The 27,475-nt window shown below is 37.1% G+C and overlaps 1 protein-coding gene across 1 annotated transcript in view; it reads right to left on the minus strand.

The window, feature by feature from the left end:
- Nucleotides 1-27,475, minus strand: part of CFAP47 (cilia and flagella associated protein 47) — a 338,472-nt gene that overhangs the window by 120,591 nt on the left and 190,406 nt on the right. The window contains 3 exon segments of the mRNA XM_053655801.1: nt 13,733-13,892; nt 20,876-21,102; nt 21,622-21,736. Coding sequence (XP_053511776.1) covers nt 13,733-13,892; nt 20,876-21,102; nt 21,622-21,736 — 502 coding nt within the window.

Here is a 27,475-nt window from a genome sequence, read left to right on the forward strand (position 1 = left end):
ACAGAGAATTTATTAGCTTATTTGCTAATCCTACTTTCCATCTGCTACTGCCAAGTTTTAGACTAGATTTTTTTCCCCATTCTACAAGTAAAAAGACAAACACATACTAGTTGGAATTTTACCCATTTCAGCTCCTTTACTATGTTCTTATCTGCACATCTGCCTCACAAATACTCTGGTAAAGAGTGATAGATTCATTGTGTACTCACTGTGCATTACTGTCTTCATGTAGTATCAAAAACATGAAGTGTGCCATAGACTTCATATTTATTTATTTATTTATTTATTTATTTATTTATTTATTTAACTTTTTTGGCAGACATAGATTTCATATTTAAAAAAAGTATTCATGACAAGCATGGATGGGACTGGTGACTATTATGCTAAGTGAAATAAGCCAGGCGGTGACAAATACCATATGATCTCACCTATAAATAGAACCTAATCAACAAAACAAAGAAGCAAGCAAAATAGAGCCAGAGACATGGAAATAAAGAACAAACTGACAGTGATCAGAGGGGAGTGGGGAGAGGGATAATGGGGAAAGAAAGGGAAGGGTTGTCAAGGAACATGGATAAAGGACCAATGGACAAAGCCAAAGGCCAGGGGTGGGGAGGACTGAATGTGGAAGGTGGGGGGTAGGTACAGCAGGAGAGAGTAATGGGCAGAAATGGGACCACTGTGATTGAACAACAATTAAAAAAAGAATGATACTGGGTGCAGCCAGGGCCCCCCCCCAAAAAAAATATTTGGAATGGTGTCCAGAATTCAAAGTGTATAGGAATATTGGAGAGACATATAAGATGTCCTCACACCTCCCCCCAAGGGGAAGAAACGAATGGAGCCAGGCCATTGAGAGCTGTTTTGCATAGCAACAGTTTTGCAGCTAACCTCTGGAATGGTTATTTAACATATCTATAACCTTTAACTGGTTTCATAGATATGTTAAATAGCTGTGGCTAAGTTTGGAGCCAGGGAGAAGGGAGTGGACTGGGGACTCAGGATGAAACTAGGGACTGCACTCCTGAGTGAGAAGGGTTTGGACTCAAAATGGAAACTAGGGGCTGCACTCCTGAGTGAGAGGTGCCTGCAAGAGAGCTTGGAAAAGATGGGCTCCGGGACATGAGGGGCTAACTGCCCAGGTGAAAGGGAAAACCATGCAGCTTTGCCAGAATGGAGATCCCTGCAGCCAGGTGAAGAAGAAAGCCACATGCTTTTGGTGGAGTGCAGACTCCTGCAGCTTTGGTAGAAGAGGCCCACGCGGCTTTGGGGTGCCCCCTTTGGCCGCGTGGCCTGAAAAAGCAAGAGAGACTTTGACTGGAACTGGGTACAAAGGACTCTTGCCAGTGGACCCTGAGAGGGTACCACAGTATTTTGGATTAACTCGAAATCCTGCACAGTGACACAGCTGACGGTGCCAGCGGCCTGCAACACAGACGTGTGCTCTTTTCCTGATTTACGGTACCCGGAGTTGGGACAGTGGGAGAAGGGAGCGCTGTGTGGGTGTAGGTGTACAACCTAAAGGACTTTGATATTTTAGTAGAGGCATTAGGCCTAAATAGCAGTAAATAAACATTTCGTTTCCTTTTCACAAATCTCTGGCATTGAGAGATGTCTTTCCAATTGGCGGCGGACAGAAGAGCCCAGTAGATATTAGTATTTTGTTTTTAGGAGGGGCCCCTGTTGTTCTGTAGCAGTTTTGGGCATCCCTAGGTGGGCCAAATATTGTATTGCCCCTCCCTCGGACCTCTTGTTCGGTAACAGGAACAGTAAAAAAATTCAGCAATTACAAACATTAGTGTGTTTGATTTATTTTATAAAATGTTTTTACTAGTAGAAGTGTAGTATATCATCTACTCAAGAAAACTATTTTCTGAAACAGTTTAGCTGCTTATATTGTCAAATTTATTATGCTACTCAGTATAATAACAATAATTTGAAATGATAAGGACCCATACTAATTATGGACAAGTTCCATTTTTGAAATATTGGTTAAAATGAGCTTCATCACTTCAAAAGAGGCTGAACTACTTTGCTTTTCCAGCACCAGGAAGATGTAAAATAGTATATTACTTAAGGGTGAAAAGAGAGGAAAAGATTGGGAAAGGGCTAAAGAAAAAAACAAGGGAGGAGGATCAAAATAAGGGAGGGAAGCAGGAATTGAGGAAGGAAAAGGAGAGCTTTGGAGCTGTTAGGAGAATGGCATGTGACCTTTTTTCTCTGACCATGTCCAAATGGCTCAGAGCCCTGGATTTCTTGCCCCATGATGTTTCTAATTATCTGCAAGCAGAAAAGATTGCTCTGTGGTACCCTATCAGGTTTTGCTGAAAGGCAATTCCTGTATATCCTCACAGGTCCCTAAAAGCACAGGAGAAAGGCCACAGAAAGGCACCGAAGTACTAAAGTAAGCAAAGGGCAAGAATTGTGCACTGTTTTCCTGGCACAGTCAAGTTAAGCTTAAAAGATACAGGAAAACCTAACCTTATTGTGTTGATCAGGTCTAGTAGGGCCTTACTAATCACATTCTGTCTGCTGGATTTCTCAACTATTTGGAAATGTATTATAAAATCGCCCACTCTACTTGTGGATATGTTAATTTTTCCTTCCATATTTGCCAATTTTGCATTATACCTTTTAACATTATGTGGTCAGGTGAAAAAAGGTTTGAAATTTTCCTGTACATTGGATTCTTTCTTTTTGGATTATGTAATACATTTATTTGGCTTTAAGTCTATTTATTCAAATATTAATATACTATGTCATCTATTTCTTTATTATAAATACTTATTGTAGGTTTTGGGATATCTTACCAGGTAATTTTGTAAGCAGTAAAAACGCAAAATTGCATTTCACTTTTCATTGTGAAAATATCAGCTTTTATAGTTTAGTTGGTTCATATTTATCTTGAGTAATGATATATTTGTATTTAATATCTCTTTATTGTATCATTTTTTAGTTATTCTCTGGTTTTTAAATTCTATTTGGCTCATCAAGTTTTCCTTATTTCCTTTTATGCATTTTACTGATTTAGAAATTATACATTCCTTTTCTGTATTTTTTGGTTTTCCCAAATTTTCTGCATCCATACTTTACATAAAATGTCTTAAAATAGTTCAGAACTGGTCTCTCCAAATACAAAAATCTTACATGCCTATAATGGCAATAACCCACTCCTTATAAAATTAATATTACTGTCTTGTGGTTGAATTTTCTTTGTTTTTATACTTCCTGAATTATTTGTTATTATTTCCATAGCCAATGCTAGTTGAAATTTATGCACATTTATACATTATTTTATTAATCACTGCTCTTAGATCCTAATTCTTTCTTCCAAATTCAATTTCCTTCACCCATAAGTAGATCCTCCATTTGTTTTATTTGGCAAATATCTGTGAATTTTAAATCATCTCAATTTTACTGTTGGATTGAAAATATTTTTATTTCAACCTTACTCTTGAGTAATAGTTTACTTGGATTTAAGATTCTACAGTGACAGTTAATTTGCTTCAGCACTATGCCTTATGTATAATTCTCGGTCCTTTGAAAGTGTCTTTTTCTCTTATTGTTTTGCACAATCTCTTGTCATTCTATTGTTATACTATTACCCATTTAGGTGTCACTCTTTTACCTTCTGGCATTCTCTCCTGGCATGTCAAGGAACATGTACAAAGGACACAAGGGCAAAGCCAAAGTGGGGTAGGATCCAGAGTGGGAGGTGGGGATGGGTGGGGTGGGGGGAAGTGGAGGTAGGAAAATGGAGACAACTGTACTTGAACAATTAAAAAAATAGAAAAACAAAATCAAAATTGCCTCTGCCTTCTCACTTGTTCCTATAAATAGCAGAGGGTTATCATTCCTAGGTGGTCACTCGTACAGAGTCCCATTCCCCTTTAACTTTGCAATGATCTCTTAGATCTAAATGTGAAGGTAGTACAATGCACACACACCCGTGGGTCAATTTCCTATATGGAAAATGTATCCATTCATTAGGCAGGATATATTCTGATATCCACTAGCAGTTTTCAAATAGAGGAAAATTCACATTTTAGAAAATTTCATTAACTTCCTGTTAATGAATAAACTCTACTCCCACCAACAATAACATGCACCATAAAAACCTGGGACTCTTCCCATCTCTGCCACCAGCACCAGATCCCACACAGCCTTCATAGAAAGATGTTCCTCTACAATTTTCCCTCCAGTTATAGTCACTTGAAGTCCAGGGGAGTTGTCTTTTCAAGAGGGATGCAAACAAAAAAGTAGTAATAAAGGGCCACCTTGGAACTTAGTTCACATATATTCATTCATTAGAAAAATATTTTAAAACCTCCACTATGTGCAAGTAATGAGGAGGCACCTGCCTAGTTTTCTGGTAAGTGTAGATAATACATTTCTGAGAACAAGGTGGATCACGGGACTAAACTGTTTGCTCTTTATAGCAAAATTACATTTTAACTGAGTATGAGTCGGCAGAGGATATTCAATGTGTTTTCCAGTCAGGCCACAACAGCTCAGTAATTATTGGGAATTCCTCATAGGATGTATATAAATGGGTGGCTTTTATCTTTTCTTTCCATTGCTATTAAATATTTCAATTTTTATCCATCTTCATGGATTATTTAATGGAAAGTTAACAGAGGGCATATCATGGAGTAGTAGCTTGACAGTATTTTTAACTAAAAAGTTTTCATTTTCATATAATTTTTTAAGAAAATAAAATTTCCCAAAGAAAAGAACTAAGATTCCACTTTCTAATTAACCCTTCCATGGGGAAGGAAGCAAGAGATTGCTGAGAGCAAATTAACTTTGTGCTTTTGCATTTTCAAGTCTGAATACCATAAACTTTCTCTGTCTTTGTATTAAGAATAAAACGTTTTGAAGAGAGTTGTTGATTTTTAAGGTCGTATAGATTGATTTACCAAGTGTGCAAATTAGCTTGAATGAGTGGTCAGCAAGCCAATGAAGAGCACATTCTCTAGGACATAAACTACGGAGAAAGGCCTATACAATTGCTGATTAAATGCCTCCTTAAATATATTGTTGCCTAGCATATGTTCACCTTTGAAGACATATAGATAGAATAAGACACTGTTCAAAATTTAAAAGCTCACCTTTTTTTTTTTTGCAGGTTCTGTGTCCATAGATATAAAACAATAAAGGCAAAGAAAGATATTTATCTAAGTAAAATATCTTATGTTAAAATTATGAGGATAAAGAATATATACAAGTCTTGGATATCACAATTATGTTGACTAGGTGATAGCAGATTATTTGACTTACAGTATATTTTCTTTGATAATATAGGGCACGGTCATGTCTCCTTACTGCAAGGTGCAGCACAGAAGGAACCTGGAATTGGCAAAAACATAAAACAAAAACCGAAAAACTCTCAAATGTTAGGACAGGGCACATACTGGCAACTGAGCAAGCTGCGATCTCAGACCATGGGAGGACACTCAGCAGAGGGCAGCCCAATCAGAAAGACATATCAGTCCAACAACAGTCATGACTTTGATTTTCAAAAGTCAGAAGTCAAATTCCAATCAGATACCTGGACTGGAGAAAAGGGGAACTAGGTCAGGCTGATGTCAGAGGCCAATGCCACAGTGAAGAAAAGCCCAAGGATCCTACATTCGGGGGCAAGATTCTTGTTGGAGGGGTCTCAGGTTGTCTACCACAAGCTGGATAACAGGAAGAGCCTACCAGTACCCAGGGAGGCAGTCTGGCCACAGCCAGCTGGGGGGTTAAGAAATCAAATAGAGTCCTATGCCTATACTGGACCGCACAGGACAGAGGGAGATGCAATACAGGGCAGGCAGCATACGAATGAGGAGCCAGCGCCGTCAGATTTAACACTGAAATGATGCCCATAAAAGGGCAGGGATAACAGAGCAGCAGTCAACCCAGATGGGCTCGTAGATCCCAGGTCTGCAGTGAGAACTGGCCCAGGGCCTAGGATGAGCCATGTCAGCACTGAGGGTAGGCGTAAGGGAAAGAAACTGCACACTGCCTACCTTGAAAGCTTCTGACAGTGTCGCTACTAGAATTCTTTAAAACATTAATATTTGGACTACACTGCTGTATGGGATACACTGTATGTGCTTCCCAAGATTCCCTTGGTTCCACCACCTTCAGCAACCTCAACTGCTTGTCCTATCCTCCATCCATCCTTGCCTGAGGATGGCCGGTAACTTCCTGCAGAACCAATAGAGACAACCCCTTAGCTGTTGGGCTACAGACAGAGAATTTCTGGCTCTTCTTGCCATGGTAGGGCACAGAAGCTAGCATCCCATGGGGCCAGGGAATGCCACCTTGAAGCCTAAGACCATTAACTTTCTTGGAGTAAAATGTGGCAAACAAGAACAAAAGATAGGAGGTGAACACATAGATAAAATTCTTTTCCTTCCTCTCTCACAGTGATTGCTCAGGGGCCCTTCTTTTCAAATAGCTTTTCAAAAATGACACCTGCTGAACGACCTGTGGAAGCATGTGTCATTCATGGGGGTGAGTAGTAGACAATGAAGCAGCAGCTCGTGCATGACTCATTGCTTTGCTTCCCTTTGTCCGCTTCCTTGTTTCTCTTTTTTTCTCACTCTCATTGCCTTGGATCTGTGGTACCTCCTGAGTAAAGCGTTACTATTTCCTTCTTTTCTCAGGCTTCATTTTTAGGGGACTCGAACTAAGACAATTATGAACCTAAGAATAAAAGACAGCATGATGGTTTTTGAAGCATAGCATAATGCAAATGACAGTAGACAAAATATTTAGTAAACTCAAGTGTTACTCAGGAGGCTTGATGTGTACTCGTCCATAGCCTCCTGAAGGGACTTAAATTTTCTGGGCCTGAGACTCTCCAGTTGTAAAATGGAGACATAAAGTGGTGGTGACTTTATGCTGGGCAACAGTGCTTTCCTGGACTCTTAATATGTGGAATAATGACAGCATTCACCTGGAGGGAACTTTTACAGGTTCCTCAATCTCTTCCAACCTGTGATGATGCAGCAAGCCTAGAGCAGACCTAGAATCTGTACTTTGTCAAAGGTACCCAGCTGCTGCTGGAGCACACACAGCCAGGGTTAGCAAACCATAGCAATGGGGAAAGAGTGCAGGCTTTCAACTCCCTATTTCTGAAACTGCTTTTATTTGTAAGTGTCTGAAACCCCACTCAAACAAGCAGAAGCCCAGATGTAATTCACTGGTGTAATAACTGGCAGGTACAAAGAGAATGGCTGCCTTTACAATGACAGCATCTAGAAATCATGAATTGAAATCACAAAGATTTCTCTATCTCAGCCTTTTGACTTAGCTCTTCTTGGTGCCGACCTCATTCTTGAAGACCCTTCTTGTTTACCCTCGTTTATCCTACCAGCTTAGCCAACCTGGCAGGAAAGGGAAAAAAAAGCCATCCTTTGTCCAAAATACCAGCAAAACTGCTAAGTTTCACTCTTCTTGAATCAACTGTGGTCAACTCAAGCCCTGAAACGATTTCTGTAACCAGGTGAATAAACACCCTGAGGGTCTGAAAGGTTAAGCAGACAAGCACTTAGCAGTTGGACTTGAAGATCAGGATTATTATGAGTCGAATACTGTTACTTCCACTAGACTACAGACTTCCTGAGGACAAGAACTTAATCTGATTGCTGCATTCATTTGAATCATTTAAAAATAAATCTGAATGAATGAAACCCTTTTTAATCCCTTCAATGAAACCCTTCAATAAAAGATAAAATAAAGTTTCTAACAAATATGTTTTAAAAAGTAGCAAAACATATGAAGAATGGAAGAGGCACAAATATTACACTTAAACCAGTAATTTTTAGGACAAATAATTAAATGAAATGCAGTACAGCTTAGATATGAATAGAGTACCAACTAAATTATTCTTATATGTGAGATCCCATATACTATGACCAGAAAAGTCAATCCAAGCTGTCAGCCTTCACAGAAATTTTTTCCTAACCTTTCCAGTAAGCATTTCCAGTTCTTTCTTTCTATATTTAGATTTGACAGAGTTACACAATTCCAGGTCAATTATTCTGGTGAAGATTTACATATTATTACATAACATTCATCTCAAAAATCATGATGTTAACTGCAAGCCTAAAATCTGCTTTTCTGAGAAGCACCAATGGCTAGAAATGAAATGAGAAGAACAACATGACATTTTTCTAAAAGGGATTTCAGACATAAGGGATAAACTCAGTGTTTCCAACAGGTCATAACCCCCATTGGTGGAGGGAAAGAAGTGAAGAAGAGTTATCCTGAAATGGAAAGAGAGGGGGTGACAGTTGCCCCAGCTTGATCATTCTGTCACCATGGAGGCTGCTTGGGCTGAGGCCAGATCACAAGAGCATGTGACTTAATGTTCCGACTCTGGCAAGGGATCTGTGAGCAGTGACATATCATGGTCAATTGAGGAGAACCTTTAATCAATTGGACTGCACCGAGATGTGTGATTGGGGAAGGAGGGCAGAGGATTCAGTTACTGCCCAAGAACACATTCTCCAAAGCTGATTCATAACAATCACTGAGATTAGGATATAAGCATTACAGAAAGCCCAGTAACCAATAAAATCTATCAGTGTTCAGATTTTGAAATTTGTAGATAAGATATTCATGGTTTATATTTTAAGTGCCTGCTCACCTACCAACCACTGAAACTAACATCACTCCTCTTTTCACTCCATCACCAGATTTTCCCCTTCCTAATATTACATCTAGATATAATTCTACATGAAATCCAATGCTGAGGTGCAATTGGGGCAGCCCTCCAGTATCAGGAGGCACCTCTCTGAGGAAAGACAGGATTATTATTTCCTTTCACAAGAACTATCATCACAGTCCTGGCCTGGTAGCTAAGGTGGTTAGAGTGTCATCCTGATGCACTAAGGTTGTGGGTTCAATCCCCTGGTCAAGGCACGTACAAGAATCAACCAATGAGTGCATAAGTAAGTGAAACAACAATCTCTCTCTCTCTCTCTCAAAATCAATAAAATTAAAAATGAACTATCATCATAGTCTCCTTTAGGATACTTTTCATATTAAAACACAAGACAAAAATCAAAATGTTTTAAGAATGAAAGAGAAAATAAAAATTCTCTAACATTCTAATTTTAATGGTAAAATAAACTTACTAATGTATGGATAGTACATAATCACAGACTTATCCTAAAAAGAAGCTGACTTCAAATGTTTTCATTGTGTTTTATTACACCTATGTGTAATATTACAACAGAATGTGCTACTAGTTCACATTCATGCATTCAGAGGAGTATGACAATTGCCAACATACTTAAAAACAAAAATCTACTTGACATTATTTTTCTACTGACTTTTATTTTTAAGAAATGAGAGTAAGTTTTATACTCTGTTTAACAAAAAATAAAATGACACAGCAGTGACAAGTAAAATCAGATTTTTAAACTGTATAAGAACAATTAATTTACCTAACTACTTTCAAGGATTTCTAAGTTTCAGTATACTAAAGTTCTGTGCATTAAACTTAATATATATTAAGTAAAGTCCATTTTGAACTCCCATGCACAAAAACACAGAATGTATTCATAAAATGAAAGTGCACCTTTATTTTATTTTTCTGAAAAATAAATAGCATCTATTATACCAAAACCTTCAGGTATTAGAAGAAAAAGTGGGGAAGGGTTTGAAGAAACTATTACAAAGGATACATGGACAATAACAAGGGGGTAGACATGGGAAGGAGGCGAGGAGGGCTGGGATGGGGGTAAAGGGCAGAAAACTACTTGAACAACAATTAAAATTAAAAATTTTAAAAAAGAAGAAAAAGTGATCAAACAGGGGAAGAAGACCATGTGATTATTTTAAATCACATATGGGTAGAAACAAATGATTTAAATATAAATGGCTGAGAGTTATGAACAAATCTGATAATTTTACACATCTAACACATGAATGTAGTCACTAATAATTGATAGACCATTTGAAATTAAAAACCAGAGCTGAACCCTGTTTCCTGAAACAACATTACTGAAGTCAAAATTTGGGTTAAGTTCTCATGTGGCTAGTCATAGTCCTCTATATTACAACCCCTTTTAGTACATCTAACTAGCTAGTTATCAAAAAAGTAATAACCTGAGTCACAAGATAGAATAAAAGAATGACCACAGAAGTGTGGGAACTGATACTAAATGCCATTCAAAGCATATGGCCCAAGATGGCTAGCAAACAATAGGAACAATTTTGCATTGTCAAATTTCTAAAAGACAATGACCTTTTTTATTGGGTTCACTGCTCTACCTCTGGGGCCTAAACACTACATGCACACACTAAGTTCTCAATAAATATGTGTTGAACAAAGTATCCTATCATTTGACATCCTAATCAAAGGAGCTGAAGATATAAATTGAAGATAGAATTCCATCACTACTTAATTCTAGTTCATTTGATTAATTCCTCTGTGTTTCAATTTTCTCATCTATAAAATGTGGATTATGAAATAAATCAATGGCCTTCAAACTGTATTCAGGAGAGCCCCGGGGCTTACGCGAATTTGCTTTATGAGCCACTGTTGGAAATATAACAGGAGGTGGGAAAGGGCCAGCAGACAGTGTTCTGAAGTGTCTTCTCTAGTTTTGAAGAGAAAGCTTTACATTTATCTAGTTTATATATTGCATGTTTCATAATATTTCAACCTGTATTCCAAACATCTATTGTTATTGGCAATATACTCAATGGGTAAAAAAACAAACAAACAAAAAAAAAACCCTTGGGAATTTAGAAAATGCTTTAAGATCTCACTTATGAGAGGAATTTAATGCACACAAAAAAAAACCTTACAAGCAAAATGGAACAAGTGACGTGAAAAAAGGAACAGACTGACAGGGACCTGAGGGGAGGGGGGAGGGGGATAATGGTGGAAAGAAGGGAAGGGCCTAGTCAAAGAACATGTGTGAATGATTCATGGACATGGACAACAGGGGAGGGGAGCTGGGTGGAGGAGGGCAAAGGGGAAAAACTGACACAACTTCAATGGAATAACAATTTTTTAAAAAAGAAAATGAATTTTAAAAGTTATAGGATTCAGCCAAAGCAGTGTTTAAGGGAAATTTATAGCTATAAAGACCTATAACCATAAAAGAAGAAAATCAATAACCTAATAAATAAACCTTCTACTTTAAGATATGGGAAAAGAAGAGTAGCCTATACTTTTTAAAGAAAGTAGAATGAAAAATCAATAAAGACTGAAGGAGAAATTAATGAAATAGACAAGAGAAAACAATACTAGAGAATATCACTGAAGCCAAAAGCTACTTCTTTGGAATGATAACAAAATTAACACACTAGCTAAATGGACCAAAAAAAAAGAGGAGAAAATACTGAAATTATTAGGCTCGCAAATGAAAGCAGAAGCATTACTTCTGCCTGACAGAAATAAAATGGAATATGAAAGAATGCCATAAACAATCTTATGTCAAAAATTAGAGAACTTAAATGGCACAAACTAGAAATAGATGGGAACTCCTCAACAGGGCATCTATGAAAAACCTATGGCTATCACAACACTGAATGATTGAAAACTGAATATTTTCTCCCTAAGTTCAGGAAAAACACAAGGATGTCCCCTCATCACTTCTATTTAACATTGTACTAAAGGTATTAACTTGATCAATTAGGCAAGAAAACAATAAAAACAATTTATTTCTGAAGAGAAGATGTAAGACCATCTCTAGATGTATATGATATTATACTGTATATAGAAAACCCTAAAGAATCCAGTACAACATATTAGAATTAAAACATCAGCTCAGAAATGTTGAATAATATAATTTCATTATTCAAATCAATTATATTTCTAAACATTTATAATAAATAAGAACAAATAAGAAATGAAGAACACAATGTCATTTACAGTACTATAAAAAAAGAATGAAAATATTTAGTAATATATTTAACAAAAGAAGTGTAAAACTTATACTCCTAAAACTACAAAATTGTCAAAAATTAAGGAATATCTTTGAAGAAACATTACATGGTCATGAATCAGAAGGCTTGAAATTATTAAGATGACTCTCCCCACCCCAAAACTGATCTATAGATTCAGTACAATGCCTGTCAGAAAGCCAGATGGCTTGCTTATACAAATTCCCAAGCAAATTTTAAAATCCATATGAAAATTTAAGAATCTCAGAACCAAAATGATATGGTTTCAAAAGAATAATGTGGCAGGACTTCACACTTTCAAAACTTACCACAAAGCAATAGCAATTTAAAAAGTGTCATGTGGATGGACATACAGGTCTGAAGGATACAGCAGAGAATTCAGAAATGGACAAGGTATCTGTGCTCGACTGGTTCCCAATAAGGGTGCCAAGATCACTTAATGCTCAAAGAAGACAGGGTTTTCAACAATGGTGAGGAGACCATCAGATAGTCACATGCAAAAGAATGAAGTTAGACCCTTACTGCAAACAATATACAAAACTAAAAATAAATCAGAAACCTAAATGCCAGAATTAAAGCTATAAAACTCTCAGAAGAAAACAGAGATCTAAATCTTCATGACTTTCAATTTGGCAATGGAGTCATGGATATAATGTCAAAAGCCAGAACAATAAGGATGATGAAAATAGATAAATTGGACTTCATCAAAATTAAAACTTTGTGCTCCAAAGGACACTATCAAGACAGTGAAAAGACAACCAATAGAATGAGAAAAATATTTGAAAATCATCTATCTGAGAGGGTATTGTATCTAGAATATAGATAGAACAGTTGCAGCTCAATAATAAAAAGACAATCCAATTTTAAAAAATGAGTAAATGATCTGAATGAACACTTATGAGATGACCAATAAGCACATGGAAAGATATTCAACATCACAGTTCTCCTAGGCAGACAAAGTAAACAGATCACACTGTACCTTATCATTTTAACCACCATTTTAGATATATGAATATTTTATAGTTAACACAAAGCCATAGGCCAATGCAAATGAAAACATAACAAAACCCTAATGAATAATAACATAACCTAGAATCAATGACACATGGTACATTGTAGAAAAAGCCCTAACAAATAAAAATATATATTCCTATTATTATTCATCAGCTTGGAGGTAAGGGGAAGAAAAACGTAAATTAATTGTAACACTTTATACTATTTAGTCACATTATTTATATATTATCCCTTGTATTTAATAATGTACTATATTAATATTCTATTAAATCTGGCTTGGTCTTTCCTAAACACAAATCAAAATAAAGAGACACCAGGAGACCAAGAGTAAGTACTCAACTAATAAAGAGCTTAGTCCATATCAAAGATAAATTACTCATAAGTAGTATTGTTCTCCTCTGAGATGCTCTTGACCTCAACATCCCCCCACCCCTTTAGAGTCAGACTGAACCACAACTCTAGCACAACTTTTACAACCAGGTTCACTGTCAAAACGAGAGCTCACCTTTCTCAAAGTGCACTTAATGTCTTTATCATATAGGTATTGTATAACACAGACAAGTCTGCAAAGTTCAGTACCAGTAATTAAGCACTCACATTCAGTACTTAACTTAGTGTGTAGTTTGTTGGTTACTTATAACACAAACTATTGCTCAATAATTGGTATTTATGTAGCTAAATTATCTTTCCAAATATTTTATAAACATCCTACTAGTAGAGATAATCTGTTCTTTGTATTTTATTATTTTGCAATGCTGGCAATGGTGCTAGATATTGCAATCCACACATTACTGCTTACTTTTTTTACTTGCAGGTTTACGCCCTTCAGCTTGAATTTCTGGATGTTGAGGAATGTAGATTTCCTTGGGGACATGAAAATGTCCTGGAAGGCTCACACTTGTTACGTATGAAATGAACTTAGGCTGCTTTAACTTTGAGATATTAAAGAGCCTCGACGTCTGTAAATAAACAGAAAGAAAAAATTGGAATGTAATTCTCTTACCCTTTAACTCTAAAACACAAAAGAGAGCATTATGTATTTAGATTCCATATTCAGAGGGAAAATACACTGAGGATGTGAATTTGTTCATTTCTTTAGACATGTTATTATTTAATTGGCAAGAGACAACACAAAGGTGTTTCATGGAATTAAAGGAGTCATCCTGTAAGTGCCTGTTCTAATCCTTTCGGCACCCTCAGGAAGAAACCATTGTATTGGTGAACAGCATTGAGAAAGTGCTTCCCTGCTTCAGTTGAACCTGTGCATCTTAACATATACCCATCAACTCTAGTTCTCATTAGCTGTATAGTTAGTCCCCTTTCTTTTGCTGATGACAATTGTGTAGGGGAGAAAACAGATATAAATGCACACACACACACACACACACGCACACACACACAAAACTAGGTCCTGGCCCTCCCCAGATCTGCGAACATCTCTTTTAAATAAGTTTTGTGCTTTTACTGCTTTCAACTGTTACTTATATGATGTAGTTTACAACTCACCCCCGTGCATATGCTCCTCAAGACACAACTGAGTTCAATAGTGTGCTTCCTAAAATAGAAAACTGAAGGGAAACATAGCTCTCTGTGTGAATCAAGCAATTCAGACCACAGAGATAGGTGGTCATTTATTTTGATCTGGATGCTCTACTGCTGACAACATAGTACAGCCCCACTGCTGGACTAAGAGCATTCTTGGAACCAGACTACCTGCAATTATATGTTCCAACTCTAAGTAAGATTGGCTTGGTTATTAACCAAAGCCACAATTCTTTATTTGTACAACATGGATGATAATAGTACACACTGCCTACTTCCAGTGTATTTAAAGTATAAAGTAATGCCAGGTACTTGGACCATGTTTTAAGAATTCAATAAATGTTGGCTGTCATTATCATCATTGTCATCATCAACATGAGTATGATCATGATATAATTACTCATCAAAAATAAATGTTAGTACCTTTAGCGATGATCTCATTCACTAGGTTCATGATCTATAAAATGCACAGGAATTTTTTCCCACAAAGTCCCATGTTCTACCTACTTTATTTTGGCAAGTCACATCATGTAAACACAGAAATTCGAATTAATTCAATTCAACATTTATCACTGCTTAGGTTTGGTTAATTTTTCTGGTCACTGTGAATAAATAATCTATTCACATCAGCAACTTGCTCTTTACCCTAAATACATACTGTCTGCCTTCTAGATCTTCAAGCCATTTGAAATAATATGTATTGACACAGACTCTCCACTTGACCAAACTCTAGCCATTCTCCTGGAAACCCTCTTTTCAACTAGGCCTCAAGCTTGGCATACACACAAAACCTGCAGAGTCACAGAAGCAGGCACGTGCAAGATGTGAGAGAAGATTGATGGACGGGATCCGGATTTATTGATGCTTATCAGCTGTTACTTTAGAAAGCTTGCAATTATAAATCCTTTCTCTCCCCTTTGAGATGGAAATCTTCTATCAGCCATAACTGTCTCCTCAAGTGTTGGGAACCGCTCTGCCTGGTTTCAGGAATTGTAACTGCCCCCCATGGCTAACACTGAGTCAGCGACCTCCGGAATGCGAGCTACAGGAGACAAAGCTTGTCTCTGGTAGAAAGTGCTGCCTCAGTTTACTCCCCTGCCCCCAGTGCATGGTCAATGTCTATGGCGGATATGACCCCTCAGAGGGGGGCAACCTAGACCAGACATGATCACTTGGGAGGCCAGCATGGGAGGACTCCATAGAAGGGGGCTGCAACAAAGAGGGAGCGATGGACCCTCGGCCCCTGGCTATTCTGACAGCCCGAGTCCCCATTTCCGTGTAGGAGAAACACTTCCTGGCTCTAATCCACTTAAGCCTAAAAACCTATGATGGGGAAGGTGGTGCAGCCCTGTGCTAGAAAGGGTGGGTATCCAGGGCAAATCAGGCATAGGAAACAATATGTAAAAATCTAGAATGCTGTCATTTAAATGATAAGGATCCAAGCAAGAAGTTTGTTCCTCAAAGTTTTATGGCTCTTTAGCTATCTGACCCTGATTGAGAATAAGCCCTCATGGTTCTCTGAATGCTATCTATTGTTTGAGCCTTACTTGTATTCTCGTGCAAACGAACCCAATAAAAGCCATCAGAGGAAGGGGCACTCGAGGCCCTTCCCCTTTGAGGGATTGTCCACCTCTCCTCCCCAAGCAGATCACGTCTTGGTAGTGTTTACTTTCATCCATGGTGGATGGGGGGGACTAGTGGGAAAAGTCGCCCCCACACTCAAGAACCTCAGAAACCTCTCTTTGGAACGTAAACCTTCACAGAGATAATGCTCCTGGCCAGCAGGGGACCTGGCAGCAACTTTCATCACTACCTCTGGGCATAAAGATTCCATTTGTTTATTTCTCCTGACAATAAGCATTAGTGAACAAATCCAGATCTCATCCATCACTGCTCCTCTCCCTTCTTGTAAATGTTACACTTCAGTGAATCTGCTCAAGTCCCTAGTCATTCTCCCTCCTTAACTTTTTCTCATCCTCCCCTAACGACTCCCCAGTTACCGCTGCACAAATTAAAGTTTTAAGTTCATTTCACACTGGAGCCTCCTCCCTGCTGCAATAGTTAGTGAATAAAGTCTATCCCCTTACTGCTTTAACTAGTGCCAAGTTTTACCTTTCACAACATCAGTAGGATTACTTCATTATTTGAAGGGCACTTGAATTATACAAATACAGAAAACTTTTCCTTTACCCTTTGGAATCCTCACCAAGGAAATCTTTCAGATTTCCTCTTTAAAAAATATCAAGCCCTGGCTGGTGTGGCTCAGTGGATTGAGCATGGGCCTGTGAACCAAAGGGTCGCAGGTTCGATTCCCAGTAATGTCACATGGTTGAGTTGTGGGCCAGGTCCCCAGTAAGGGGCGTGCAAGAGGCAACCACACATTGATGTTTCTCCCCCTCTCTTTCTCTCTCATTTACCCTCTCTCTAAAAATAAATAAATAAAATCTTTTAAAAAGTAAAGGATATCAAATTTCAAAATTCCTATGATTTTTCTTGACATGTATCCCAGAGTACATAGCATGGGTTCTAAAATATAAATATGAGGAAACTAATAGCAAAAGTAAGAAACCTTTCCTGTAGGCCCTGAATCTTTCTATATCACTAAGTACATAGTTTAGAGTTGTTTTATTTATGGGAAGAGAATATGAATTCAATAAATGAGTGCTAAGTGAAATGTGAGGAATTCATGCTCCTGAAAAAAGACTCTGTCTCTTTCAGTAGCAGTCCCCAACCTTTTTGGCACCAGAGACGGGTTTTGTAGAAGACAATTTGTCCACAGATCAGCGGGAGGGGATAGTTTCAGGATAATTCAAGCACATTACATTCAAGCTCACCTCCTGCTCTGTGGCCCCATTAGGAACAGGACCAGTTACTAACAGGTGCTGATCTGTGGCCTGGAAGTAGGAGAACCCTCTCTTACAGTACATAAATACCATGTGGCTATAACCATACCAATATTTCAAAATTCAGATTTCACATTGTTATGTAGTACATGTCAGTTTCCTACATATATTCGATTAGATTTGGTTTTAAACAAATATATGTCAAGGTTGATTTTAGATTTTGTTATGCAGTCATTTTATGCTATAGCAGAACATTCTAGACCTTCATTTATTGCATTGTGCAAGTTCATGTCAGTACATCAAGAAGTGAAGACCTGATCTGGAGGCTATACAGGGCAAGGAGAAGAGTACTGGACTGAGAAGTGAAAACCTGGGCCCATTTTTATTCTGCCACAAATCACTGGTGTGAACTTAAGGCACTATCTTACTATTTGGGGCTCTTGGTTTTCTGTAAAAATAAGAAGTTGGATGATGTGTCTCTGAATGCCTTTGATTTGTTTCCCAGCTTTAAAACACAGTAATGTCTCTGCCCTGATCTGGGTTGTAATCTCTGCCCAGTCACTGAGAGCAACTTTGGTGTTTTTATGTCTTACTCGTTCCATTTTTTGTATTATATGTGTAAGCCTATCTGCTCTAAATGTCTTCATGGGGTCATCAAAATAATTTCAAAAGTGCACATAGAAGCATTTTGGAAAAAAAGGTGAGAGTATTTTAAAATGTATCTTTTTTTGCTGTTCTGCTGCTGCTGCTGCTGCAAAAAGCATTAGCATTATTATATTTCAAGAGTGCACTTGACTTGAAAAGAAACCTTTATGACTAGATTTATATAAGTACCGTAAGATGTGTCTGTAAATTCTGCTGGTTTTCTTAAATTGACACATTCAACCCTTTGCTATTTTCTACACTTAGAGTTTCTGCTGAAACAAAAAAATGCATGGTATTCAAAAAATTCAATGAAAAAGAAAGCAATCTTCAGGTGAAAAAGCTTTCGATTTAAAATTTTAGAGACCACTTAAAACATTTCTAATTTAATTTTTAAAAAATCCATAAGGTTACCCCTAGTTGGTGTGGCTCAGTGGTTTGACTGCCGGCCTGAGAACCAAAGGGTTGCTGGTTCTATTCCCAGTCAGGGCACATGCCTGGGTTGCAGGCCAGGTCCCCAGTATGGGGTGTGCAAGAGGCAACCACACATTGATGTTTCTCTCCCTTTCTCCTTTTTCCCCCTCTCTAAACATCAATTTAAAAAATCTTTTAAAAAAGCCAAAGGTTACTCATAAAGTATTATTATGATTACTATTCCTACCAATACATTCAGAGAAGTGCATATGTAAAGATATTCATCCTGTGAATGAAAGAGGGAAACAAGGATCAGCTCTGTGAAAAATCAGGCTATGAGGCAACCTGGATGGAATCAGCCTATGTACAATGACAACTTAAAGTTTAAAGTGATGCTCATTCATTCAGGCCCATTTTTAATTCAATTCAATGTGACAACGACAGTACCTCTCACACACAAGTCAGTACATGGTAAACAAAAAACATGAAACAAAAGTTTATCGATTTTTAGGAATTCACATCCTAGAGAAATGGGTATATATAAAAATAAACCTTGCATACAACATGTTTTGATAAATAAAATAATTAAAACAAAAGGTATGCTGGGTTGCAGGGAGAAAGCTAAAAGAAGAGAGAGAAAGAGAAAGACAGGAATGATTACATGCATAAATAACAGAAAGAAGATTCATGGACAAAATCTATCTCCTTCAAGTATTTTTTCATTTAAATAACATGTTTTGACATGAGGTAAGAATGAAGAAAATTAATTTAAAAAGAAAAAGAGAGAGAGCACGTGCAATTCAATAGGGCTTATAATTTGAAAAGGCTACATATTGAACATTCTTATTGTAATAGTGTCCTAAAACTTGCACCAAACCTTCCCAGATTCACTGTTCTATAGCAGAAGGAAACATTTTGGTATGAGCCAAAGAGAGCCGTCAGCTTCTTAGATGCACATTGTGGCTGGGTCAGTCTAGATGGCGTCACAGCTTTAGGCCTTGATATTTCTGAGCTAATCAGAACTTTAACATCCAGCATATCCATAATGTAATCATTACTGTTAAAAATTTATGATTAGGGCTGTATTGATTATAGCATTCTGACAAAAAAATTCATCCCTACAATGCTGAGTATTTTGTTTTAGTATATGTAAATGAAGGTCATTCTTAAACAAGGATGAAAACATATCATTTATTCTTTCACTGAACAAAGATTCTGTGACCACTTTTGGCAGGGCACATACTTTTCTAGGCACTGGTGATACGAGAGTTAACTAAACAAATATCTTGTCACAAGTTCCCAGGTGATAAATTGTATACAAAATGAAAACTGAGGGAAATTTAGGATTTGAAGAGTGCCTTGGAGTGTTAACTGATGTGTTTTTAAAAATGTAAGTTGGTAAAGCAGGATCTCATGGATAGCATTCAAGCAGACCTGAATTCAATGAAGGAGGCAGCCTCTAATACCTAGAAAAAAAGTAACATAGGGAGTGCGCATGGGCCGTGGGGAGCATACCTTGGCCATTTGAAGAACAGCAAGGAGGCCTGTGCTGAGGGGATGGCTGAGTGAATGGGCTCCAGAGAAAATGTGGAGATCAGGGAAGGGGGTGGGACTGACCAGGAGGGTCCTGAAGACCATCCTAAGAGTCAGTTTTTATTTTGACGTGAACTGGCAAGGCAATAGAGGAGCAACATGAACCGGTTCACAGTTTAGAAAAATTGCTTTGACAGCTCTGTGGTGACTAGAATGTATTTTATTTCCATTATAAAATAGGGTTCAAGATATAATAACAGAGTCTACAGTAATGGTAGTAATAATAATAACAATGCCATATATAGACAGTGAAGTTATTACATACCAGGTATTATGCTAAGCATTTTACATAATTATCTCACTTATTTTCCATAAATTAGCAATATCTCTAGAGTAAGAATATAAAAATCAAAGTTTGATGATTTTTAAGTAAACAGCCCACCATCACCCAGGTAGACAGTGTTAATGTCTAAATTCTCAGCCTGGTCATCTGATCCCAGTGAATGATCCTCTCTAAGGACACAACAGAAATATCCCAGGCAACTTGTAGAATATACCCCCACTCACTCTCTTCCACAGATTTGTATTTAATTATTCTGGAATGATATCTGGGCATTCATATTATTTTAAGTTTTCTAGACTAGCATTCTAATGTGTAGCCAGAAGCAAAGACAACTATGAATTAAGCAACTACAGTTCAATGCCTAAAATTAGTAGTATGCATAGATACTACTAATTTAGTTATTACTACTAAAATTAGTAGTAGTGCAAAAATTAGTTGAATGCTTTCTGTCAGATTAATTTTTTTAATGAGGTAAGAAAGAAAAAAAGCTACTAAGCTGACTTTCTAGGGAAAACCAGCATTGATCCTTTTTTTTTTTCCCCTATGTATAAATGCTCTGATTAAGTAACAGTTGTGTAATTTTTAAAGAAAGAATAATTGAAGTGCATCATCTGTCCACTCTCACCTCGACCCTGGTCAGCCCCAGTAGGGCGATGGCCACACGGATGCTACTGCTCTCCAGAGTACCGGTGAGCAACCTTCGCTGGTACTCTACATCGGACATCTGCCTCTGTGCTGCAAAGGCCAATGCCTTTTCCTTGGCCTCGTTAGTCAGTGGCAATATAAGCTCCACATCCATTATGTCTCTGGGTTTGCATTTCAAATATAGAACTGAATCTTCCTCATTACAATCTAGGGGAAGCAAAAACATTTGTGACTTCAATGACCATTTATGCCTTTGACATTATCATTCAGAAAGGATTTGGGGGGTTTGAAATGTAAAACTGCTGTTGTGGCCTTCCTTAAATACAGTAAAAGTAAACCAGTAACACATTTCTAGAACTACCAATTCAGTAATTCAGGGATATGACTTCAAGAATTAAAGATATCGTCCTGGTACTCTCTAAAAAGAGATCCAGTCAAAGTTTCTTTCATAAAAATGTCATCAATGTGATCAAAAATTCAGTGACCACTGTGCTCCTAAATGTAATTAGAAGGTGGGGGTGGGAATAGAAATAAATGTAAAGAAAGACATCAGTCAATGATTAGCATGACCATCATTTTCTTTTACTAACAACCTTATGCTTTAAACTACTATACGACTGTAATTATATAATGGAAAAACGTGCTATGAGGATGCTTAGGTAACTGTATGAAAAACAGCTCCATCCTTCAACATAATAAATTACATAAAATATATGCATACTCTACCTTTTGGAGGGTATTTGTACTCATTATTATGTAAAACTGAGGAAGTCTTTGCAGGTAGGCGGGAAGGCAATGGGACCTTAACTTCTCCTTCCACAGCATATATTAATTCTCCGATCTAAAACAAAACCACACAATAATATTAAATTCTAAAAGCTCAGAAATTAGGATAAATCTATCAGCTGCAAGAAAAATCTGCATGTTATAAAACATCACTGCACTGTGTATTTTTAAGCCACGTACGTCCTCAATGCGTGGAAAAAGGTAAGGCTGAAATACAGCCCACCTAACGCAGGAGAAAGTGTATGCAGCAGAACATGGAGGTGACTTAAGAACATCTCAGGATCACACTGACAACGGTTGATCTTTATAACTACAAATATCCATTGTAGGCTGCTATCTTAAAACAAATAAATGGTCAAACAAGCAAGAATGTTTTTCCTTCAATGTGTAATTTATTGTTGGAGAGGAGCAACATCATTTTTGCAGGGTATCTTCAGTGCCCAAGAGTCTATATTTTAAAGTACAGGTTTTCTAACTGTCACTTGATGGATGACTGGATAAAGAAAATGTGCTATATAAAGAAAACTGAGTAGTATACAATGGAACACTACTCAGCTGTAAGAGAGGATGAAATACTGACATTTGTGACAACATGGGTGGATGCTGAAAGTATCCTGTGAAGAGAAGTCAGTGAGATGAAAAGAACCATGTGATTTCACTTATATGTGAGATATAAAACAAAAAGCAACAAACAGACACAACAAAGTCATAAATGCAGACAACAGAATTGTGGTTACCAGAGGGGACAGTGGTTGGTGAAAAGATAAATGGAGTCAAATACTAGGTCATGGAAGGAGACTAGACTGGGTGGTGGGCACACAATGGAATATACAGATGGTGTATTCTTGAAGTGTACATGTAAAATTTATATAATGTTATTAACCCATGTCACCCCCAAAATGTAATTAAAAAAATAAGGTACAGGTTTTCAAAACGGGCAGTGACAGTCTGAAGATCTTTTAGAATAAATAAATAATTAGGTAAAAAGTACAAAAGTCTACATAAAAATGAAATAAAAATACCCTCTTCAACAAATGGTGTTGGGAGAACTGGACAGCTGCATGAAAAAAAAATGAAATTCGAGCGCCAACTTACACCATACACCAAAATAAATTCAAGGTGGATAAAAGACTTAAATATAAGCTGTGACACCATTAAAGTCCTAGAGGAGAACATAGGCAGGAAAATCTCAGATATTTCATGCAGCAACATTTTTGCTGATATGTCCCCTAGAGCAAGGGACATAAAGGAAAGAATAAACAAATGGTATCTTATCAAAATAAAAAGCTTCTGCACGGCTAAAGAAAACAGTATTAAAATAAAAAGAGAACCAACTGTATGGGGAAACATATTGGCCAATGATTCCTCAGACAAGGGGTTAATAGCCAAAATATATAAGGAACTTACAGGATTCTACTCTAAGGAGACAAGATTAAAAAATGGGCAAAGGACTTGAACAGACACTTCTCCAAGGAGGACATACAGAGGATCCAGAGTTACATGAAAAGATGCTCAATATCGCTAGCTATCAGAGAAATGCAAATTAAAACCACAGTGAGATGTCACTTCACACCAGTCAGAATGGCCATCGTAAACAATGCAACAAACAACAAGTGTTGGAGAGGTTGTGGAGAAAAGGGGACCCTAGTTCACTCTTGGTGGGATTTCAGATTGGTACAACCACTACGGAAAACTGTATGGGATTTTCTAAGAAAACTAAAAATGGACCTGCCTTTTGATCTAGCAATTCCTCTGCTAGGATTATATCGTAAGAACCCTGAAACACCAATCTCAAAGAACCTATGCACCACAATGTTCATAGCAGCACAAATTACAATAGCCAAGTGCTGGAAGCAACCTAGGTGCCCATCAATAAATGAATAGATCCAAAAACTATGGTACATTTACAGAATGGAATTCTATGCAGCAGAAAGAAAGAAGGAGCTCCTACCCTTTGCAACAGCATGGATGGAACTAGAAAGCATTATGCTGAGTGAAATAAGCCAGGCAGTGAAAGACAAATACCATATGATCTCACCTTTAACAGGAAGCTAAACAACAAAACAAACAAGCAAGCAAAATATAACTAAAGAGACTGAAATAGAGAACAGACTGACAGGGACCAGAGGAGAGAGGGGAGGGAATTTCAGGGGAAAAGGGGAAGAAGGGTTTACAGGAACAAGTATAAAGGACACATGGACAAAAACTAAGGGGGGTGGAAATAGGAGGGAGCACTGTGGGGAGCACTGTGGGGGTGAGCTGGGATTGGAGTAAAAGACAGAAAACTCTACTTGAACAACAATTAAAATAAATAAATTTTTAAAAATAGAAAAAATTCTACATAGAGTGAAAACAAAAGTGGGGTCAATGCAAAGGCAGCAGTGTGATACAGAGAAAGATGAAAAGAGATGGACAAGCCTATTTCTAAACCTGGTGCTGTCATAGCTACTAAGCCTGAAGCAAGTTTACTAACACGAGTTCTGGTTTCTTCCCCTGTAAAATAGAAAGGACAATATTCCTTCATTTTAGGGACCTAGAGATTAAATGCAAAGAAAGGGGGAGAGAGAGCCTTAAGAGACATATCATACAATCACAATGGATGAATATTATTTAGATCTTGATTCTGAAGGGTAGCAGAATATGTCACCTCAATACGCGATTATAGAAGTTCAGGCCACCTCAAAATATGCCACTCTGATATGTTGATGCTTTTGAGCTGCAGGCATGTAAAAAAAGGGAAATGCAGGGAAAGACTTTTTCTGAACTCCTCTTTATCTGTCTTAGAGACAGATCCTTCAAAAGGAATGCAATAGTCATAAATGCCCTCCCTGGGAGTTTCGTCAACCAAAGAAGACTGACTCCTTCACAGGAGATGGGACTAGAAGTCAATACTACCCAGAGGTCATAGACTATCACATCTCCCATCTATTATTCTATCATCTTTCCTAAAAATTATTTATTCTGCTAAGAGGCCAACATCCCCTTGCCACTTTCCCTAATAAGATGATATTTAAGCTTTAATTCTAAGCTACCTTGGGGAGTTACTCAGTTTTCCTGGGTATCTCCCATGTATACATGAGGTATACATGTTAATGAACTTCTGTTGTTTTTCTCTTGTTAATTTTTTAATATGGGTGGGGGTTCTCGGCTAAGAACTCAGAAAAGTAGAAGAAAAATTATTTATCCTTCCCTACAATTCAAATAAAGAAATTCAAAGTAAAATGACATAAAAAATACAAATGAACATGAGACAATCAGGAAAATATGCATAATGCTTGCATATTTGATTTTATCAAGAAAAAATTACAGTAGTTTTAGTAGTCATGGTATCATGGCTATGTCAAATTTCTGTTGTTGTTGCTAAGACAATTACTGAATTGTCTGTGGGTAAGACGATGCGATGACTGAGGTTTGCTTCATTATAATCATGAAATATACTTGGCCACGCACTGTTGAAGCTGAGCAAAGGGTACCTGGGGGACTTATTGTTATTTTATTTTATTTCATTTCTACAACTGTGTGTATTTTATATTTTTCATAATAAATACTCTTTAAAAAATGCTTATGCCTCAAGAAGCAGAATGACACAAACAAAACATGTATTGAGGGCTACACGAGGTGACACATATTAGGAACCTAAGCCTTTGCTTGGCACTGACCAGACATGTAAGGGATCCAGTTAAATGGAGTGGAACTATCTTTGAAGAACAGGCTTCCCAAACATTCAGGTGCATATAAATCACCTGAGGATATTGGGACAACGCAGTTCTGACTGGAGAATCAATGAAAACAAGGACAGGCGAATTTAGGTTTAAAGCCACACAATGGAGAATCTTGTACCAACCAGTATGGACTTGTGAGAGGCGTGCAGCTAACCACTAAGAAAGCAAAAGAAAACAAACCTAGATTTGAAGCTGGAACTGTAACTAGTTTGAACTATACCTCAGTCTTAAAACAGTATTAACCATATGCTTGAGAGACTGCTCCAAAGATATCTTTGAGTAAGCAATATATATCAATAGTATAAATTCATCACATAATAAAAAGTCATGTTCTAAAATATTGTGACTACCTTAGATAAATGAAATGGCAAAAACTGAAAAGTAATCTGGAAATGAAAGTATAAGTAATTTCTGATTATAGAGTCAGTTTATTTATGGTGTCATTATCCCTCCCATTGAGAACTATTTAAAATAAAATTAATCTCATCTACTTTCACATGATAACATTCCATAGAATTTTATTAATTATGACCCATAATTACTTTCACTTCATGCTGATAAAATTTGGAAAACTCCGAATGTTTTAGATTGTTCTGCATTTAAATCTGTGTACTCCTGGTAATAATATATAAGTACATTATATATAAGTTTCACATCATAATTTTTCCTAAATAGCTATGCATTTCATAAACATGAACCCAGGCTAGCAATCTAAACTGAGTTGTATGTTTGTGTGTATTTGACCTGAGTGGCCAATAATGATATACAGTTTTCAATGATAATTCAAGAAGGGTATATATGCATAAATTCAACAGAGACTGGAAAAACAATACACTAATATTTACTTATATTTTTCCTTTTTTCTCACCCTTATTTTTATTAAAAAATCAGTTGTTTTACACAAAATATAATATAAGAAACCAGACTCAGGGAGCTATAGTTATTGTAAATTTGCACCTCAATGAAACCTGATCTATAGCTTGTCTGTGCCATGAAAATGAATACCAACCCATGGGAGTCGATACAAAAGGATCGAACTGCTATTTGCCAGAATAGTTTTCTTAAATATAAATTATAAACAGCTTCCTAGCCTTTGATTAGCCAATGAAAATATCAGTAACTAAGAGTCCATTCGATTCCACTTAAATCCACATATCACACAGACAATATATTAGCATTTGTCAAAAATTATTTTGTGCAACTTGTTTACCTTTAATATGTTCTTTTTTATTAAAAAAAAATCCTAAGCCCTGGCTGGTGTGATTCAGTTGATTGAGTGGCAACCTGTGAACCAAAAGGTCACCAGTTCAATTCCCAGTCAGGGCACATGCCTGGGTTGTCAGCAGGTCCACAGTAGGGGGCACTCAAGAGGCAACCACACATTAATGTTTCTCTTTCTCCCTCCCTTCCTCTCTGTCTAAAAATAAATAGATAAAATCTTTGAAAAAACTTAATTAAAAATATTTCATGTTTTGCCTGTGTCAGAAAAGTATTCAAGAACATAACCTGCAGTATTGTTTAATTAATTCCCTCTACATTTTGTCAAATAAAATCAGAATAGGGAAGAAATACTAATGCAATATAGAACTTTTTTAAAGTTGAGAAGCCTCTTATTTTCCATGTCTGAAGGCTGTGGCCAGAGAAAGAAAATTATCTCACACCTAACAGCTATTCTAATAGTTACCAATCACCTTTCCTTTCTGCTCTTAATTGATATTTACCAGTTGGAATGTTTAGTTGGATTTATATTATATTTTCCAGGAAGATACCATAGCTGATGGCCAATTATAAGAACCCTCACAAAATATATTTTGTTCTTCTTGTATATCTAGTTAAATGAGGTACACACAACATTAGAAGACCAGCTGCTAATGACCCAAAAAGGAGGAACACACAAACTGAACTGGAAGGAAATTTTTAATTCCAGCTCTGCCACTAATTAGCAGGGTAACTTTACAGAGGTCATGGATGCCCTCCAGATACAAATAACCTCAATCTCAAAAAAAATTTTTAAAGCATTTCTAGACAGAAAATCCCCATTTTTCCATAGGTCTTAAATTCTACTTACTTTT

This window comes from Artibeus jamaicensis, unplaced genomic scaffold, assembly GCF_021234435.1.
Source record: "Artibeus jamaicensis isolate MK-2021 breed Jamaican fruit bat unplaced genomic scaffold, CSHL_Jam_final scaffold_1283, whole genome shotgun sequence".
NCBI classification, from domain to species: domain Eukaryota; kingdom Metazoa; phylum Chordata; class Mammalia; order Chiroptera; family Phyllostomidae; genus Artibeus; species Artibeus jamaicensis.